The sequence below is a fragment of the Thrips palmi genome, unplaced genomic scaffold, assembly GCF_012932325.1.
Source record: "Thrips palmi isolate BJ-2018 unplaced genomic scaffold, TpBJ-2018v1 HiC_scaffold_3, whole genome shotgun sequence".
Taxonomy (NCBI): Eukaryota; Metazoa; Arthropoda; class Insecta; order Thysanoptera; family Thripidae; genus Thrips; species Thrips palmi.
This window is the reverse complement of record NW_023144630.1, coordinates 575424-593617: the sequence shown is the minus strand read 5'-3', so window position 1 is coordinate 593617 and position 18194 is coordinate 575424. Positions and strand designations below refer to the sequence as shown.

General features: G+C 53.5%; 1 protein-coding gene across 2 annotated transcripts; it reads left to right on the top strand.

Annotated features, from left to right (window-relative positions):
- The first annotated feature begins 13381 nt into the window (after positions 1–13381).
- LOC117648040 (keratin-associated protein 5-3-like) lies at positions 13382–14586 on the top strand. Of its 2 annotated transcripts, XM_034390195.1 has the most exons (3): positions 13382–13525; positions 13878–14030; positions 14154–14586. In XM_034390195.1, exons 1-3 carry the CDS (start codon positions 13444–13446, stop codon positions 14498–14500), a joined length of 582 nt encoding a protein of 193 aa, XP_034246086.1. In that variant the 5' UTR covers positions 13382–13443; the 3' UTR covers positions 14501–14586. The 2 variants fall into 2 exon arrangements, with proteins under 2 accessions (XP_034246086.1, XP_034246085.1); XM_034390194.1 differs by having other exon boundaries at positions 13878–14586.
- The last annotated feature ends 3608 nt before the right edge of the window (positions 14587–18194 follow it).

The following is an 18194-nucleotide window of genomic DNA, read 5'->3' as shown; positions in this document are numbered from 1 at the left end:
ACCAACTGGCATTTTTTTCGTTCTCTTCGGAATCTGCCGGCAGGAACGGATAGCCGCATGAAAACGCGGACGGTCCGCTGAACACAACGGCAGAGCAGCGTCCTTTGAAGAATGGCCGCGTGGCTGGGGTTTTTTGAACTCCCCCCCCCCTCCCCTCCCCCCCCCCTCCCCTCCTCCCCCCCCCCCCTCCTCCCCCCCTCCCCACTACCCCTTGCCCTCCACCGTCCCCACGCACGCTCGGATTCCGCGGCCCGGCCTCCGGGAATTATTTAATCCGTTCAGTGCGCCTCCGCCCCGCCCCGCCCCGCCCCGCCCCGCCCCGCGCCGCGCCGCAGAGCAGCATCTGGCGGCGCTCCGGTCATATTTTTCCATATGGACTCGGCAGACCGTGGACGCCTTGCCTGGCCGTTGCCTCATATTCTCGAGTTGCTTTGTGTCCTGCCTCTCGATTCAAGCCGTGGTCGCGAGACGGCGCACAGTGGGCCAGAAGACCGGTGGAGGCGGCCGAAACTGTCGACGCGCTAGAGCTCCAGAGTCGCTAAATGGGACTCGAACCGAACGTGTGACCCCACCAATGGATTCCTCGTTCGGAGAGCAATCCACTGGTGGGGTCACACGTTCGGTTCGAGTCCTGTTTAGCGACTCTGGAGCTCAAAACGCGTCTTGGATTTTGGCCGCCTCCACTGGATTTCTGGCCCACTGTGCGTGAGGCCGCGCGACGGGACGAAAGCAGTGGTCCCAAGGGCCGTGGCGGAGAGCCTGCCTCTGTCTCTCTCGCACTCCACGGGCCGTGCCGCCCGGGGTGCGAGAGAGACAGAGCGACGCAAAGCCATCCTTCGGAATCAGTGTGCCGGGCCCTCAAACAAAACAAAGGGCCTTGAGAAAATTGATATCGTTTCTCCAGCGCTCGTGCGCTCTGTTTTTTTCTGTTTTACTTATGATGACAGACGGCCTTTTGCGTGTGCGCGTGTGCCTGTGTGTGTGTGTGTGTGTGTGTGGGGGAAGAGAGAGAGAGAGAGAGAGAGAGAGAGAGGCGTGGGCGTTTCTGCGTACTATATACGAGTGCCCTTAAGGGTGCGAAGAGATTGACAGCGTTTTGATGGGAACAAGGTCTATCGATACGTACAGTACCGATTACGTTGGGATAGCAGAGGTATGCAACCTGTGGCCTAGTTTTTATGGCTTAGTATACCTTTGTTTTATCGGTATTCTAATAAAACTGTCATTTTCTGATTAGTTTTTCTTTTTAAAATGACCATTTTTTTGGTGTGTGGTTGCCGCACATTTCCTGTAGACTGCATGGCCCTACGGCACGAACAATTTCCAATCGCTATTGTTTTTGGAAACGAGAAAAGCCACAGCCAAAATGCTGTTGGTGTCGATGATGTGTTTTGTTGGTCGAGTTGTCGAATAACCGTCCAACTTTTCCCGGTGCCTATCAATAACCAAGTGCGCAGCGGAACACGTGTTTCTCTCTCTCTCTCTCTCTCTCTCTCTCTCTCTCTCTCTCTCTCTCTCTCTCTCTCTCTCTCTCTCTCTCTCTCCCTTTTTTTCTGCTCCCGAGACGCGCGCTCTCCCGGACGACCTCGGCAAAGGGGCAGGGCGGTCGCGGCACGGCTCGCGTGATGTCATTCTGAGCACGATAGACAGCGTAGCGTTCGTTCGGGGGATGGCGTAACCACGGGCGGGGCGGGCGGGGCGGGGCGGGCGGGGCGGGGCGGGGCGGGGCGGGGCGGGGCGCGCTGCGGAGACGGCGGGAGCGAGCTCGGCTACTTTGAGTCGCCAGGCACTTGGGCATGCTTCGATTACGCTCGGTACGAAGCTACTTGGCTCTATTTCTTATTCCATCCTGCCGCCCCCGTTCGCCGCCCCGCCCTGCGCGCCTCGGAGCGTCGTCATCACAGGGCTGCGTTGCGTTCTTTAGACTCCTGTCGGGGGCAACAACCGGAAGGAACACACGCGCCGATCGGCTGGCTGTCACGCACAGTGGGCCAGAAGACCGGTGCAGGTGGCCAAAACTCCAGAGACGCGTTTCGAGCTCCAGAGTCGCTATAGAAAACTCGAACCCAACGTGTGACCCCACCAATGGATTCCTCGTTCGAAAACCTTTCCACTGGTGGGGTCACTCGCGCCGTTCAAATAAAAGTGCAAATTTTAGCCTTTTTCCACAAACTGATGCCTCCGGAGACGTAACAAAGGAGCTACCGAGGGAGCTACAAAAGGCATTTTCCACGATTTTCCGATATTTTTTTTACAGCGTGTCTACCGTCTGCCTGCCTGCCCATCTGCCAGTTAAACACATGAAGGACCCCTGCTCCTCTGTCCGACGCCTCCCTGCCAGTTTTCCACCTTTTTCCTTTTTTGCCGCTGCCTCGCTTTTGGCCGATTGCGCCGGTATTTTGACACGTTTGACCGACTCGGCCTTCGCGTGGGAGCAGCTTTGTGCAGCCGTGCAAATGTAACGCGTCTGTCTCCAGTGCCTGTGCCTCTCTCTCCCCTCTCTCCTCTCTCTCTCTCTCTCTCTCTCTCTCTCTCTCTCTCTCTCCTCTCTCTCTCTCTCTCTCTCTCCTTTTATAGCTTTTTCCCAGGATGCATGCAGGTTGAATTCCCTTTTCCTTGCACTATTCACAATTTCCGTCCCAAAGTTTTTCTCAGTACCATTCCTGCTCTCGGTGCGGCAACGAGTGGAAAATCGTCGATGTTGGCGGGAGCATCTCTACCCTTCCGTTTCCTTGCCACTCCATCTCGTTGCGTCCCTGTCTCGCCTCCCACGCTGCTCTCCTGAAAAGGCAATCCTGCATTGAGATCTCCCGATGCGTTCTCGCTCGAGCTGCTGTAAGCCGAAGTGTGGCACGCACTTTGCCCTGGCACGAATGTATCGGCTCGAACCGAACGTGTGACCCTACCAATGGATTGCTCTCCGGACGAGCAATCCATTGGTGGGGTCACACGTTCGGTTCGAGTCCCATTTGGCGACTCTGGAGCTCAAAACGCGTCTGGAATTTTGACCGCCTCCACCGGTCGTCTGGCCCACTGTGGGAGGTCCGAACAAAGCTCCGTTGACGGAAACGTGGCCGGCCGTTTTGCAGTGCAGCAAATCCCAGTGCCGGTGCCACTTCGGCGAAAGTTGGTACAACTGGAATTGGCAGCGCCGCGGTTTCCAACTCGGAGGTTGGCGTGACTGAGTCGCGTGCCGCACGCGGTGCCATGGCGACGACACGCCGTGGAGCCGTGGAACCCCCCGGGCACGTCCCCGCTGCACAGTGGGCCAGAGGACCGGTGGAGGCGGCCAAAATTCTAGACGCGTTTTGAGCTCCAGAGTCGCTGAATGGGACTCGAACCGAACGTGTGACCCACCAATGGATTGCTCTCCGAACGAGGAATCCATTGGTGGGGTCACTCGCTCGGTTCGAGTCCTATTTAGCGACTCTGGAGCTCAAAACGAGAGGACTGTGGCCTCCTCCACCGGTCTTCTGGCCCACTGTGCGCCGCGCCGTGCCCCGCCCCGCCTCACCCCGAGCAGGACAATTTGGAGAAATAGTTTTTGATTTTATTACTGTTGTGTCCCAGACTTGGTGCAGGCAGGAGACCGGCAAATGTAACCAGCCGTGAGATGTGAGCTCGTCGCGAGGCCTCCGCTTCGAACCGTGTAATAGATCAAAAGAAAGTTAACCGAGTTGAGTCACAATCGCAAGAGGCCCCCCACTGAAACAATCTGTGCACACCTGGAGGAGAAAATCTCACAAAATTTCGTCAGGAATCATACTGAACAATTACGCACATCAACCAATCTGTGTCCCTTCATCAAAGTTTTAATGGTGGGACTCCTTGTTTACAATCGTTTCAATCTTTGCGGTATTTACCAAGGGGTACCCAACTCAAGATAATCATTGCACGTCTAGTTGGTAATCAGCGAAATAATCAACATCATCCAATGAAATGACAGTCACACTTTCGGGGATTCAATCACTTTTGATCATTTTTGCGAGACCACTGCTCCCAAACTATCAGCGGTCAAAGCCTTCCCGAGGCGGGGCATGAAAGAGTAGGGTCTTCAGAACAGTACGGCGTCGAGGGAGGCCTTTGACCGCAACTATATTGGATGCAGTGACCGCTCAAAGTCAGCAAAAGCGGTGATTTTCTGTAATTCATTCACTTTTTGACCAGTTTTGCGAGACCACTGCTCCCAAATTATCAGCGGTCAAAGCCTTCCCGAGGCAGGGCATGAAAGAGTAGGATCTTGACAATAGTAAGGCGTCGAGGAAGGCCTATGACCGCAACTAAATTTGACGCATTGGCTGCCCAAAGTCACCAATATTGGATTTCCGACACTTTAACAGCTTTCCGAGGTCGGCGCTCAAATAATCCCCAATATTTCCCGACAATCAACATTCAAAATTGTATTTCTGAAAAAATAAAACGTGGAAGATAATGAAGAAACCCCCTTTGTTTTTCGAAGTGTAGGAGCGCAGGGCCGAGCTCATCTTCACACCTCCGCGATGATCCGTGCCGTTAGTCCCCCAGGAATCCCGTCGCGTCTGTTTTCCGAATGAGGGTGCCTTGCCCCGACCCGGCCTGCATGCGTGCCTCGGGTCGCCTGCAATCAAGTGCATTCCGCGACCGTTAAGGAGGCCCGCACACTGCAGACTGATTCCGAGAGTCGTTTTCGTCGCTCTGTCTCTCTCGCACCCACACGGGGCGCCCCGTGAGTGCGAGAGAGACAGGGACGACTCTCAGTCTGCAGTAAGGAGACCGTACAGTGTCGCAGCTCTGCCGAGGAGGCGCGTTTAAACTGTACGTAACAGATCATTTCAACCGTGTATATTTAAAAAAAATTTTATCCGCTTCTGCATTTTGCTTTTTTTTTTTGTCAAGAAACTCTCAGCTCTGCCGTCCAATCTTTTTTCCCCCAATGTTGACGAATGCAGCGCGGGCATTTCCTCTTTCCTCCTGCTAACACTCTTAGAGAGGAAAAACGAGCAAAAACGCAGCGCCAACGACGAAACAATTGTTTGTCTCGTTGGCACTTTTTGTTTGGCGCCGCGAATCGCAATGCGAATCGCAATATGCAGCGAGTGGCTGGCCGCTTATTGCAGTTGGCGGTGAGAGGCGGCACGGCTCCAGCAGGCTGTTCCCGAGAGTCGTTTTCGTCGCTCTGTCTCCCTCGCACCTAAAAGGGACGCCCCATGAGTGCGAGAGAGACAGAGGAAGGGTTCTTAGAATCGGTCTGCAGGCCCTCGAGGGACGACAACGAGGAAGCGCCGCCCGTCCGGACCGCCGCACAGTGGGCCAGAAGACCGGTGGAGGCGGCCAAAACTCCAGACGCGTTTTGAGCTCCAGAGTCGCTAAACAGGACTCGAACCGAACGTGTGACCCCACCAATGGATTCCTCGTTCGGAGAGCAATCCATTGGTGGGGTCACACGTTCGGTTCGAGTCCCATTTAGCGACTCCGGAGCTCAAAACGCGTCTAGAGTTTCGACCGCCTCCACCGGTCTTCTGGCCCACTGTGCGTCCGGACTGCCGTGCCGCCGTACTGCAATGCGAATGTGAAAGAATGCGACGGAGAGCGCCGCCCTGCCGAACGCCTCCCAGAACGTCCCCGTCATAATTGCATTCGTGGCCGGAGAAGTTGAACGTCAACGATATTAGAGCCGAGCCGGGCCTGCGGGCTGATTCCGAAAGTCGCTCTCGTCGCTCTGTCTCCCTCGCACCCACACGGGACGCCCCGTGAGTGCGAGAGAGACACTCTAAAAAAAATTATGAAATTTCATATCTAAAGGAGTCTAAAATTTCATAATCACGTTCTAAACCTTAATTTTTATAACCTTCGTATAAAATTTAAGATCGTGTTATGAAACCTAAGATTTGGGTTATGGATTTTAAGATTAACTGGTTATAAACTTTTAGAACAGAGTGACTTATAACTCTGGTTCTTAAAATCTAGATTTTCGCTTTGAAAGTTTATAACGCTAGCCGATTTTAGAGCAAGGTTCTGAAATTTTTAACCGTTTAGTCCTGCTGCCTAGTCCTTTATTCATGGTTAAATTAATAAAGAGGTGAAGTTTTCATTTTTATCGGCATGTGTTAACATTTTCCGAACCGCTAAGGTAGGAGTCCTAGGGGCGGTCTACAAACTGAAAAACGTACATTTTATGCACTAACTGGAGCAAGCACGCTTTTGCTAGCGTATGCCTACTACTTTTTAGTGCATACAGTTATTACATTAATGAGAGGTATGGAGAGCTGTCTGCTTCAGTTCGCGTGTACATGGCATGATGCACTAGTTAGTGCATGCTTGGCGGGCATGCGCTTGTTGGAGCGTACTTGCAGGCATGCTCCAGTTAATGCATGTTCAAAATTTGTGTGTAGTTTTTCCCCAAGAGGCTGCAAATCGCGTCCCTTGCAATGCCTGACCGGCCACCGTCCCCCGGGGCCGAGCCGAGCCGAGCCGAGCCGAGCCGGCCAAGCCGAGCCGAGCCGCCCCGAGCCGGCCGAGCCGAGCCGCCCGAGCCGAGTCGGCGCTGCTTCCACGGAAAATCACCGCTCGCCGGCCTGCCGGCCGAAGCCGAAGCTACCTGTGCACGGCGAGGGGTCGCGTAATCCCTCGGCCACACGGGATTTCGGCGACACTGCGTCACTTTTAGTGTGTCTTTGTCTCCAGTGCTGTGCACATCGTATCCATTTCCGCGTCCGCGTCACCGCAAGTTCGCGTCATCAATTTTTTCGCTATGTACCGTTAGTGCGCGTAGTGCGTAGAGTGCAGTTAAAGTGTTGCTTGTGGTGCCGAACAGCCACCACTCGTGTTCAAGAGTTACAAGCTATTTTGGCGACCCTCGGAAAAAGGCGTGTTTTCGCCAAAAGCGGTGTTACTGAGTGCTGTTATTCCATCTTCTTAACTGTAGGGACGGGCGATGAACGTGTGGGTGGCGTATTATGTCAATTCGCTTCTCCTCTTTCATCCTCGTCCCCAAAGTAGTTTCTGCGTGTCGACCGAGTTTCCCTAAAGTGCATCTGGATCTTATGCACTGCTGCGCCTCTGACTGTTAACAGCGTCGACTGCACTACAGTACAATGCTTATTTCCGTTGGCCAGCTGCAACGATTTGCGATAATACTGAGTGTGAAAAGAAATCATAGCTTTCTGAGATTTCATCATTTGTAACATATTCATTAAGAAAGGGATAAAGGTTTTTTTTATTATTATTTTTTATTTATACATTTTGTGGGCAGTAATGAAACTATTATCATGTTTCATAATATTGGTTGTAGAGATTCAGAACCAAATGTGAATTTTCAAAACCAATTGATTCTAAAAAATTAATAAACTAGTTCTTACATTTCATAAACCACTTCTGAAAGTTGAGAACAGCAAGTTATGAAATTTAAGAACTTTTTGGATATGAAATTTAAGATCCATTGTTCTACAAATAACTTCAAATCCAGATTATGAAATTTAAGAAGCATTTTTTTTAGAGTGGACAGAGCGACTCTCGGAATCAGTCCGCAGGCGTGGCGTGGCGTGGCGTTGGAGGAGTTGGGGGAGGCTGGCGAGCCCCCTCTCTCTCCCCCCTCTCCCCTCCTCTCTCCCTCTCTTCTCTTTTCTCCCCTCTCTCTCTCTCTCTCTCTCTCTCTCTCTCTCGCCAGGCCTCGCCGCCCACCGCCACGGCGCGCCACACTCCCCCGGGGAATGCGCCTTACTTGGGAAACAAAAGTCAACGCGGTCCTCGCTTCGCTCCGTTTTACTCCAACGAGAAACAGAGCGTCGATTGGCGCGTGAGGAAATTCATCGGAAATCGTAGAAGAACGTCCCACAGTGGGCCACAAGAGCGGTGGAGGCAGTCCAAACTCCAGACGCGTTTTGAGCTGCAGAGTCGCAGAATGGGACCCGAACCGAACGTGTGACCCCACCAATGGATTGCTCTCCGAACGAGGAATCCATTGGTGGGATCACACGTTCGGTTCGAGTCCTGCTTAGCGACTCTGGAGCTCAAAACGCGTCTAGAGTTTTGGCCGCCCACGCCGGTCTTCTGGCCCACTATGCTCGGTGTCGCTGGCGTCGTCTGGCGTTCTCCGCCAATGAGTTCCGGGACTTCGCAGACGGTCTAGCCGTCGTGGGGGGGGGGAGGGGGGGGAGGGAGGTCGCTCTCCGCGGCTCGGTCACGACGAGTTGTGGAGGAGCGGTTCGGGTCGGTTCGGGGTCAGGACGGGGGGCAACGGCTGCTGGGGATGCCGAGCAGAAGACGAACCCCAATGACGGATGGCCGATACGCATCGGTACTCATCGCTGTGGGTAGACCCACTGGAAAAAGAATATCTGCAACGAGCATGTTCGTGGAAATGGAGCACGGAAAAGGTGGGGAACTACCAGACCGATGCGAAAAATAGGTTTTCATACGCGCTGTTATCCCTTGCAAAAATGTTAACCTTGCTTTTGAACGGTCCCAGTGCGCTGTGCGGAGAGAGGTGGGCGATCCGCGTTGGGCAGAGGGGCAGTGCACAGTGGGCCAGACGACCGGTGGAGGCGGCCAAAACTCCAGACGCGTTTTGAGCTCCAGAGTCGCTAAATGGGATTCGAACCGAACGTGTGACCCCACCAATGGATTCCTCGTTCAGAGCGCAATCCATTGGTGGGGTCACACGTTTGGTTCGAGTCTCTTTTAGCGACTCTGGAGCTCACAACGCGTTCGGAGTTTTGACCGCCTGCACCGGTCTTCTGGCCCACTGTGCGGTCGTGGGCAGAGGGGCGGCGGGGCGCTGCGGGGCGCGCATTGCGGCGAGGTGGATTGTCGGTTTGCCGACACTCCCTGGGTGTCGCTGGAGCGGGGCGGTGGCGCGAGTGCGGCAAAGAGCGTGTTTTACATGTGTGTGTGTGTGTGTGTGTGTGTGCGTGTGTGCGTGTGCATCGGCCCGGGCCCTGTGCGATGCATTATTGAGGCTGTTTGGCGTCTGCCGAGCGAAATGCGTGGAAGGGGTGGTGCTGGGTGGCGAAGGGAATGCAGCGCTCCTGGCTGGGTAGGCAACATGCAAGGGAGACTTTGCAAGTCAGCGAGTCTCTCTCTCTCTCTCTCTCTCTCTCTCTCTCTCTCTTCTCTCTCTCTCTCTCTCTCTCTCTCTCTCTCTCTCTCTCTCTCTCTCTCTCCTCCTCTCTCTCTCTCTCTCTCTCTCTCTCTCTCTCTCTCTCGCACACACACATCGCGTGAGGAGTGCCTCTCAAAAAAGAATCTCATCTCGCGACGAAGATGGCAGCACCGGAGTCTGATTCCCAAAGTCGTTGTCTCTCTCACGCCCACGCCCAAGGGGCATGCCTCGTGGGTGCGAGAGAGACAGAGCGACGGAAACGACTCTCGGAATCAGTGTGAGGCCGAAGAAGGCGGTGGGAAAACACGTCCTCGGCCCCCGTGCAGTCAACCGTCAACCAGGTGACGGCTGCCAAGGACTGCCTAGCGTAGTAGACTGTCGTTCTCGTCGCTCTGTCTCTCTCGCACCTGTACGGGGCGGGGCGTCTCATAAGTGCGAGAGTGGAAAGAGAGAGAGAGAGAGAGAGAGAGAGAGAGAGAGAGAGAGAGAGAGAGAGAGGGGAGAGAGAGAGAGAGAGAGAGAGAGAGAGAGAGAGAGAGAGAGAGAGAGAGAGAGAGAGAGACGAAAACGACTGGAGGCGGCCATGCCGGTGGCGGTGGACCGAGCCCACTCCAGCCGTGCCGATATCTCCGCGTGACGTGGACGTGGAGTGGTTGGCGGCTCGTCCGGGAACTCCGGCGACGCGGAGTGCTTGACGCGGTCGGTGAGGAGGCGGTGCGACGCACCAGTCGCACCACTGGTAAATTAAACCGAATGCCGATGGAAAGCCCGGGGCCACGCGTGTGTTTCGGAAGCACTCACTTTTCGACCTCTCGGTCCTGAAGCGGGGCTTGAACCTTGAACCCAACAGCACAGTGGGCCGGAAGACCGGTGGAGTCGGCCAAATGTCTAGACGCGTTTTGAGCTCCTGAGTCGCTAATTGGGACTGGAACCGAACGTGTGACCCCACCAATGGATTGCTCTCCGAACGAGGAATCCATTGGTGGGGTCACACGCTATTTTCGAGTGCGGCGTGGCCCTTTAGATTGTCCTGTGCTGTGAGCCGGGAATCAACTCCCGTGGTGTCCCCCTGGCGGCGTGTTGCCGGCTTCCTCACCCTCGACAGGCGAGAGACTTGACTGCGTTCCTCTCCACTCCACGCGTCTCTCGCACCTGTCCCGAGTTGGCCAACTCGATCCGCGATCGGGCCGGCCCAACTTACACGCACCTTACACCCCCGGGCAACGCCCGGCGCAGCCGCGTCATGTCCCCCGGCGAGAGGAGCTGGGCCAGGCCTGGCCGCACTCCGTGCAGCCTCCGTCCGGACAGTGGGCCGGAGGACCGGCGGAGGCGGCCAAAACTCCAGACGCGTTTTGAGCTCCAGAGTCGCTAAATGGGACTCGAACCGAACGTGTGACCCCACCAATGGATTCCTCGTTCGGAGAGCAATCCATCGGTGGGGTCACACCTTCGGTTCGAGTCCCATTTTGCGACTCTGGAGCTCAAAATGCGTCTGGAGTAGTTTAGGCCGCCTCCACCGGTCTTCTGGCCCACTGTGCGCTAGTTTCTAACGGGGGCCCGTTCCCCACACTTGACAGTGTCTTGGTCGGCGTCACACTCATCTGCATCACTAAGTGGTCTTCCCTCGCCGGACGACACTCCAAACACTGGACTGCACTCCGCCACCTCACTCACTTACTGGCCGCGGGCAGCTTCCCCCCCCCCCTCTCTCTCTCCCTCTCTCTCTCTCTTTCTCTCTCTCTCTCTCTCTCTCTCTCTCTCTTCCCCCTGTCCTCTCTCTTACACTTACTCACTCTCTCCCTCTCTTTCTCTCTCTCTCTCTCTCTCTCTCTCTGTCTCTCTCTCTGTCTCTCTCTCTCACACACACACACACTCACACTCACACTCACACACCTGCACACACCTACACACATTCACACACCGCATCGCACCTCTCTCTCCCAGGTGGCGACCTGGCGCCCGCTCCGACTGCAGCAGCTCCGCTCCTCTCTGCTTCGCTCTGATGCGCGTCTGCGACCGGCGGGGCGTGCGACTGGGACGGAGCATTGCTCTCACTCTTTCCTCGCAAACACGGTCCGATGAAGAGCGCATTGTCGGATCCGCCCACTCCGCGAGCACGCTTACCTAATCACGAGCAGAGTGATGCGAATCGTGCACAGTCAAGTGCTTTACCACCCAGCCCTCCCCTTCTTCCCCTCTCTCCTTCCCCTCCATCCCCTCTCCCCCTCCTCTTTCCCCTCCCTCCGGACGCACCCAGGCGACACCGCCCCTCCCGGCACGCTTCCCCCTGGATTTGGACAATTCATTCTTCTTTGTCAAATCATTCCGCCGTTCCATCAGGGAAGGTCGAGGAAAGGGGTGGGGGAGGTTTGCTGTTGTTGTTGTTGTCGTCGTAACCGACGCCCACTTGGGAACTTTCTCGGCCAGTTATCTCTGTTTGTCACGTCGAGCAGACGAAGAAGCGGCCGGATTTTTGCGCGGGCGCGTATTTTGACGTCACAATACAGCCAATCTGGTCTCTCCGGCGGCGCGCAGTGGGCCAGAAGACCGGTGGACGTGGCCAAAACTCTAGGCGCGTTTTGAGCTCTAGAGTCGCTGAACAGGACTCGAACTGAACGAGTGACCCCATCAATGGATTGCTCTCCGAACGGGGAATCCATTGATGGGGTCACACGTTCGGTTCGAGTCCCATTTAGCGACTCTGGAGCTCAAAACGCGTCTAGAGTTTTGGCCGCCTCCGCCGGTCTTCTGGCCCACTGCGCAGCGGTGGCGTCCGTCTTGTCGTCCGATGCTCCTCTTCCTTCTCCTTTTTATCTTCTTTCAAGTTTAATTTCTGAAGTCGGGGCACGTTTATAGGTCTGCGCCGCCAACGGCGGATGGAAATAATAAGGAAGACATATTTTGCCTGCGTTATTGAGAAGGCTCAGTTTATTGGAATTGCACACAGCTCGCTGCCGGGGACGGGAAAAAAATGAAACAGGACCAAAGATCGGTCGTTCTGTGTGTTGGGGCCCTGCTGTAAAAGATTCTTGAAGGAGATTTCCTTCGACTTTTCGCGAGCTCACCTTTTGTCTCAGCGTTCACTAGGCTTTTTTTTTAAGTAACACTTGCATGCGTTTCTGATTTTCAATAAAATTTTAAGCACAAGCTTGAAAATGTTTTTGAGGTGTTTTTAACACCGGAGCAATGGGATTTTAATTGATTTCCACTCACGGTGGAATTTATCCCCCCCCCCTTTTTTTTCCTGGAACGACTGGTGCACTGTGACTGCGCGGCATGAGTTTGCAAGAGGAAGTCGGTCGGCGAGTTTCAAGGAGTCGCCCGCCCTCATTTCATATTCCCTTGATTCTCTCCGTTTCCAATCAGACGAGCGGTTCGGCCGGCGGGGCCATGTCGCCATGTTGCATCTCCATATTGGATGTCCGGGAGATGGTTGGTCTGCTAAACGGCAGTAGCTACACCCGTTAAAAATTTACCTCATTTTACTTGCCTCTGTTATTTTGTGAGTCAAGTAAATGTGATCACCTTAAGCTATTTTGAAGAAAGCTCGTTGAACATTGAGCACTTTGTGTTTCCCTCTCTACTTCAGTGATTGCAAATAGAGCTGATTCGTGTTAAATTTTCAGCATGTTTCAGCACTGTGTCTGCAGTCACCTTGGTCCTCAAGTTTCCTGTTTGTTGACCCGTTGTGCTGTGCATCGCAGTCGCCGGGTGGAATCGTCTGTAATCTTATCAATCGACTACGTTTTAAGAGTCCTCATCCGAACAGGAAAACTGTGAGGACACTCCAATGTCCGTTTCCTGTTCGTTGGCCGCTGTTCTAAAAGTGCAGTGTCCCCTTCCTTTAAAAAAAAAAACGACCCCTGCGTCATCTTTGGATGAGGTTCTGTTTTTATCAACTAATTAAAACGATTCCTCCTAGGGGATCCTACAGCAAAGAAGATGAAAAGAGCAAGTACCGAACAGTGTTCCTTCGAAATGCAACAGGAAAATTAGTACAAGTGTTCACATTGCAAACTTTTAAAAGGGCTCCTAGGGCTCCTAATAATTTCTGTATATTCCTAATAATCTAGTTGCGCCCATTGACGTCGTTAAACGGAAGGAAAACAACAGACTTTCCTTATTCTCCGTTCAGAGTCCTTTCGGTATTGATAGCAGAAGGTTCTGACCGGGGCACCTTCACAACACAGCGATTCACCAGGAAGGATTATTTTTGGAATCGAGGTCAACGGACAGGAAACTCATTGGAGAGCCAAGATCTGATCGGCCCCCAGGACTGCCGTATAAATAAGCCGTCCTCTGACTGACGAGTTATACACCACCTTCTACTTCCTGAGCTCAGAGCACCGCCGACTCTCATCACCATGAGGACTGCAGTTCTTCTGTCGCTGCCGATTTTGGCGGTATCCGCCTTTGTGGTGCCCGCTGAGGACCTGAGAGAGAGAAGTAAGTCCCGTCCAGCTATTCAGTCATGCTTTCTTAGTCGAAACAAGCACGCTCCTTGTAAAATAAGATTCTTACAGTAGTAAGAGATAGGTAGATCCTCTGAAAACGAAACAAGTACAAATCAAATTTGAAGTGCCAAGTGAGCTTGTTTTTGAATGAACTTTGGTTAAATGTGGTCATAACACGTGAAACTGTCACAAACAATACTAATCTTAATCTCAGGCTTTTGTCTACCCACCTTTCGAATGCATTCCGTAGTGAGTGCCCAGTAGGGTAATCAAGAGCTGCGACATGATCTGATCAACGCTACCCAACGATACCCATTCTTATTCTTTGTTCTTGCTCTTTAAAGGTTCTATCTTCGTCGCTGCTCCTGCAGTGGGCGCGTGCAACCCTGGCCAGTGCAGTTCCTTGTGCTTCAGGGAGGGTTACGACACTGGCAGCTGCCTCGGTGACTTCTGCCATTGTACTAACCGCGCACGCCTCGACTCGGCTCCTGAAGTGGGTTCATGCAACCTCGACGAGTGCACTTCCTCGTGCATCAGGAAGGGTTACGAAGGAGGCAGCTGCCTTGGTGGTGTCTGCGGTTGCACTCAGCGCACACGTGCCGACTCAGCTCCTGAAGTGGGTTCATGCAACCTCGACGAGTGCACTTCCTCGTGCATCAGGAAGGGTTACGAAGGAGGCAGCTGCCTTGGTGGTGTCTGCGGTTGCACTCAGCGCACACGTGCCGACTCAGCTCCTGTAGTGGGTTCATGCAACCTCGACCAGTGCACTTCCTCGTGCATCAGGAGGGGTTACGAAGGAGGCAGCTGCCTTGGTGGTATCTGTGGATGCACCCAGCGCACACGTACCGACTCAGCTCCTGAAGTGGGTTCATGCAACCTTGACGAGTGCACTTCCTCGTGCATCAGGAGGGGTTACGAAGGAGGCAGTTGCCTTGGTGGTGTCTGCGGTTGCACTCAGCGCACCTAGAGTACCAGTACCAAAGTTAAGACTTGGTGTAGACTGTTTGTAATTTTAGTTAAGCTTGAAATATATCTTACAGTTACAATTGGAAATTATTGTTTTTGTTTGTTGGCACTCTATCTCTTTCGATGAAGATGCTCTTTAATGGTTGAAATTTGACGTTCCATCTCACTCATTCACTCCCAACTCGCGTACAAACGAGTCCATTTCGCGAAGAGGAGGAACCATTTGTCAATCCTTGACGTTCGTGACTCCAGGATATCGGGGGGAAAAGTGCATTGACCACAAATTCATTTGTCATGATTTGCCGTTCCTCTTTTACCCTCTGTAGTAGGTTTAAAAGGTGCCAAAGCAATACTCGGACTGGCCTCTCCAAACCTTTTACCCAACGGTCAATCGTGGCAGAGGCAAGGAAAAATGGGGAGTGGAGAGAAGGGGGATAGAGATAGTGTTTGCAGCTGAATGCAGCATCGTGAGGAAAGAGCATCGTAATGGGGAGATCATGCTCTACGACGACTAAAAGGCGAAGAGCGGGGGAGGCTTGCTAAGAGGAATGGAACCGTTATGACATCTGGAACTCCATTAAACTGCACGTTTTGTCGTTGTAAGTGGATTACGAGTCCAGAGAGCCCCACGGCAGGGGGACTTCCACAAAAAGTCAACTTTAAGTTCAAGGGCGTTCGGACAACTGTTCTCAAGGTGTTCTCTGCTTTCAGCATTTTTGCTGAGAGGCAGAACAGTGACGTCTAACCACGGAAAACATCGGTTGCAACCTTAAAGGAAGGAGGAACTCAAACTTGTGCGTGAGAGGATGCCCCTCTTCTTCTTCTTCTTCTTCTTCTTCTTCTTCTTCTTCTTCTTCTTCTTCTTCTTCACAATCTTCGCCACCATCAATAATGGACCTAAACAGTTTAAGTCTGCATCATTACCAAGGGCGTGGCGGGGTGGCAAATAAGATGGCTGTTACTAATTGCTCCAACTTGAGATGGAGTGCCCCCCAGCCATCACGTTACCGCTAACTATTTTTCTTCCATCCCTCCCAACTCCTCGCCCGGGCACCTCCTGTTCCGCTGCCGGGCCGCCGTGGCGCCTCGCTATCTGTGCATCTGCAGGCCGACGGCAACTAGGCGGCAGTGCTGCATCCTGTACCGCCCATTGCAGCGCGAGTCTGGCGCCACGGGACGAAACTCGAGACGCGTTTTGAGCTCCAGAGTCGCTAAACAGGACTAGAACCAAACGTGTGACCCCACCAATGGATTCCTCTCCGAACGAGGAATCCATTGATGGGGTCACACGCTCTGTTCGAGTGACATTTAGCGACTCTAGAGCTCAAAACGCGTCTAGAGTTTTCCACCTGCGCCGTTCTTCTGGCCCACTGTGAGGCGCCCCCACTTGACCCACGTGCTGTTCCCGACTGCGAACAAGACGGCGTTTAAAAGAGTTTCCATCGCGATATGCAGGGGGCTGCGCTGCTGCGGCTACTATCTCAGTTCCGCTGAGCACGGAAATAATATAGTGTCTCGGCAATTTATTTATTTCATTTCGCAGTGGAGCGTGGTTTCTCTGCGGAAGTGAGGCGACCCGTCTTCGTTGCTTACACTGGACCCTAATTCGTCTGCAGCATGCGCCACAACCGCGCACACACAGCTTGGCCCTTTTCTTTTTCACCTCATTATTTTTTGTACATGCAGGATAATATCACGGGACTTGCCACTGTGAAACTTGGTGAAATTAAAAACGTGATGTTGCAAGTGTGGGATGAAAAAACTGCCGCGGAGCTCATTTCAGTTGCGGAAAGAGTTGCCTTGAGTTGCAGGCCAGACGACCGGTGGAGGCGACCGAGAAATCCCGGACGAGATTTGAGCTTCAGAGTCGCTAAATATGACTCAAGCCGAACGTGTAACCTCATAAATTGATTGCTCTACGAACGAGGAATCCATTGGTGGGGTCACACGTTTCGTTCGATCTCTGTTAAGCGACTCTGGAGGTCAAAACGCGTCTAGAGTTTTGGCCGCCTGCGCCGGTCTTCAATCCACTGTGCATTGCGGCCGAATTAAGGACGCCATGAAATGTCCACGGGCATTTCGAGTGCACGTATCGCCTCCCCCCCCCTCCCCCCGCCGCCATTTAATTGAATTGACGGCATCGAGGCTCTGGAGGACTGAGGGACATCCTCAGGGACTCGCCGCGGGGGACACGGAGGGTCGGGCCGGGTCGCACAGTGGGCCAGAAGACCGGTGGAGGCGGACAAAGCTCGAGACGCGTCTTGAGCTCCAGACTCGCTAAACAGGCCTCGAACCGAAGGTGTGACCCCACCAATGGATTGCTCTCAGAACGAGGAATTCATTGGTGGGGTCAAACGTTCGTTTCGAGGCCTGTTTAGCCACTCTGGAGCTCAAAACGCGTCTGGAGTTTTGTCCGCCTCCACCGGTCTTCTGGCCCACTGTGGGTCGGGCAGGCAGGAAGAATGGAGCGGGAAGTTCCAAGGGGAGGGGGCGCTTGGCTGAGCGGTCCGTAGCCTAAGGGGTAATACGGTTCAGGGGTAGTAAGGTGGGAGAAAGGGGGAGGTGTTGGTCGAGAGACCGGCTGGGCATGAAGCCAGGAGCGAAGGGTGTCGCCTGTGTCGCCTGGGTCAGCCAACTCCCCTGAACGGATGACCAACTCCAATGCGGTCCCATCGCAGCAGCCCCCTCCCCCTGCCCGCCTCCCCAAGTCACTATCACACCTCGCCTATAGCCGCAGGTTACACGAGCCAGCACACAGTGAAGACCGGCCAAAATTGTAGACGTGCTCCGAGCTCCAGAGTCGCTATAACTCAAACAGAACAAGTGACACCACCGATGGATTGCTCGTTCGAAAAACAATTCAGCGGTGGGGTCACATGTTCGGTAAAGAGGAAATCAACTCAAGATTTTTATCAACATTGATCAAAAAATTATTAAAATTGTAGATAAGTTATTGATTACATGTGATAAGTATTGATTATTTGATTATTATGAAGTGATTGTTATGAAGTGACCCTTATACTTATGCACACACAAACGCGCGCGGGCACACACACTCACACACACCCTCCCTCTTGCCAACTCGCATAACACCGATCCTCTTAAACACATTAAGTGAAACATATACGCTCATTTCAAGTGTAAATACTATTCCGATGCGAAAAGCAGTCTGTTTTGCGGATTTTGTTTCGCGCTGCTCTGCCATCGGTTTTGTCGCCGATGCTGGGATTTCCACCCGTCCGTATTTTGCGCGGCGCTCCGACTCAGCCAACTTGACCGCATAAATACGCAGTGGCCGATCTATTCCGGCATCGCAGCTGACAGTGAGGTGGACGGGCTTCTCGTCATCCGGTCGCGACTGACAGTAAGGCTTGCCACTCACAGTGGGCAAGAAGACCGGTGGAGGCGTTCAAAGTCTCGGACGCGTTTTGAGCTCCAGAGCGTCGCTTGGTGGGACCCGAGACGAACGAGTGACCCCACCAATGGATTGCTCACCGACCGAGGAATCCATTGGGGCCACAGGCTCGGTTCGATTCCCATTTAGCGACTCTGGAGCTCAAAACGCGTCTCAAGTTTTGTCCGCCTCCACCGGTCGTCTGGCCCACTGTGCCCCCCTCGAGTCTGACGTTCCCGCCAATCGGTAAGCATTCGGAATGAGGCAGCGCGGACGCTGCAAACGCGATTCCAAGTTGAAT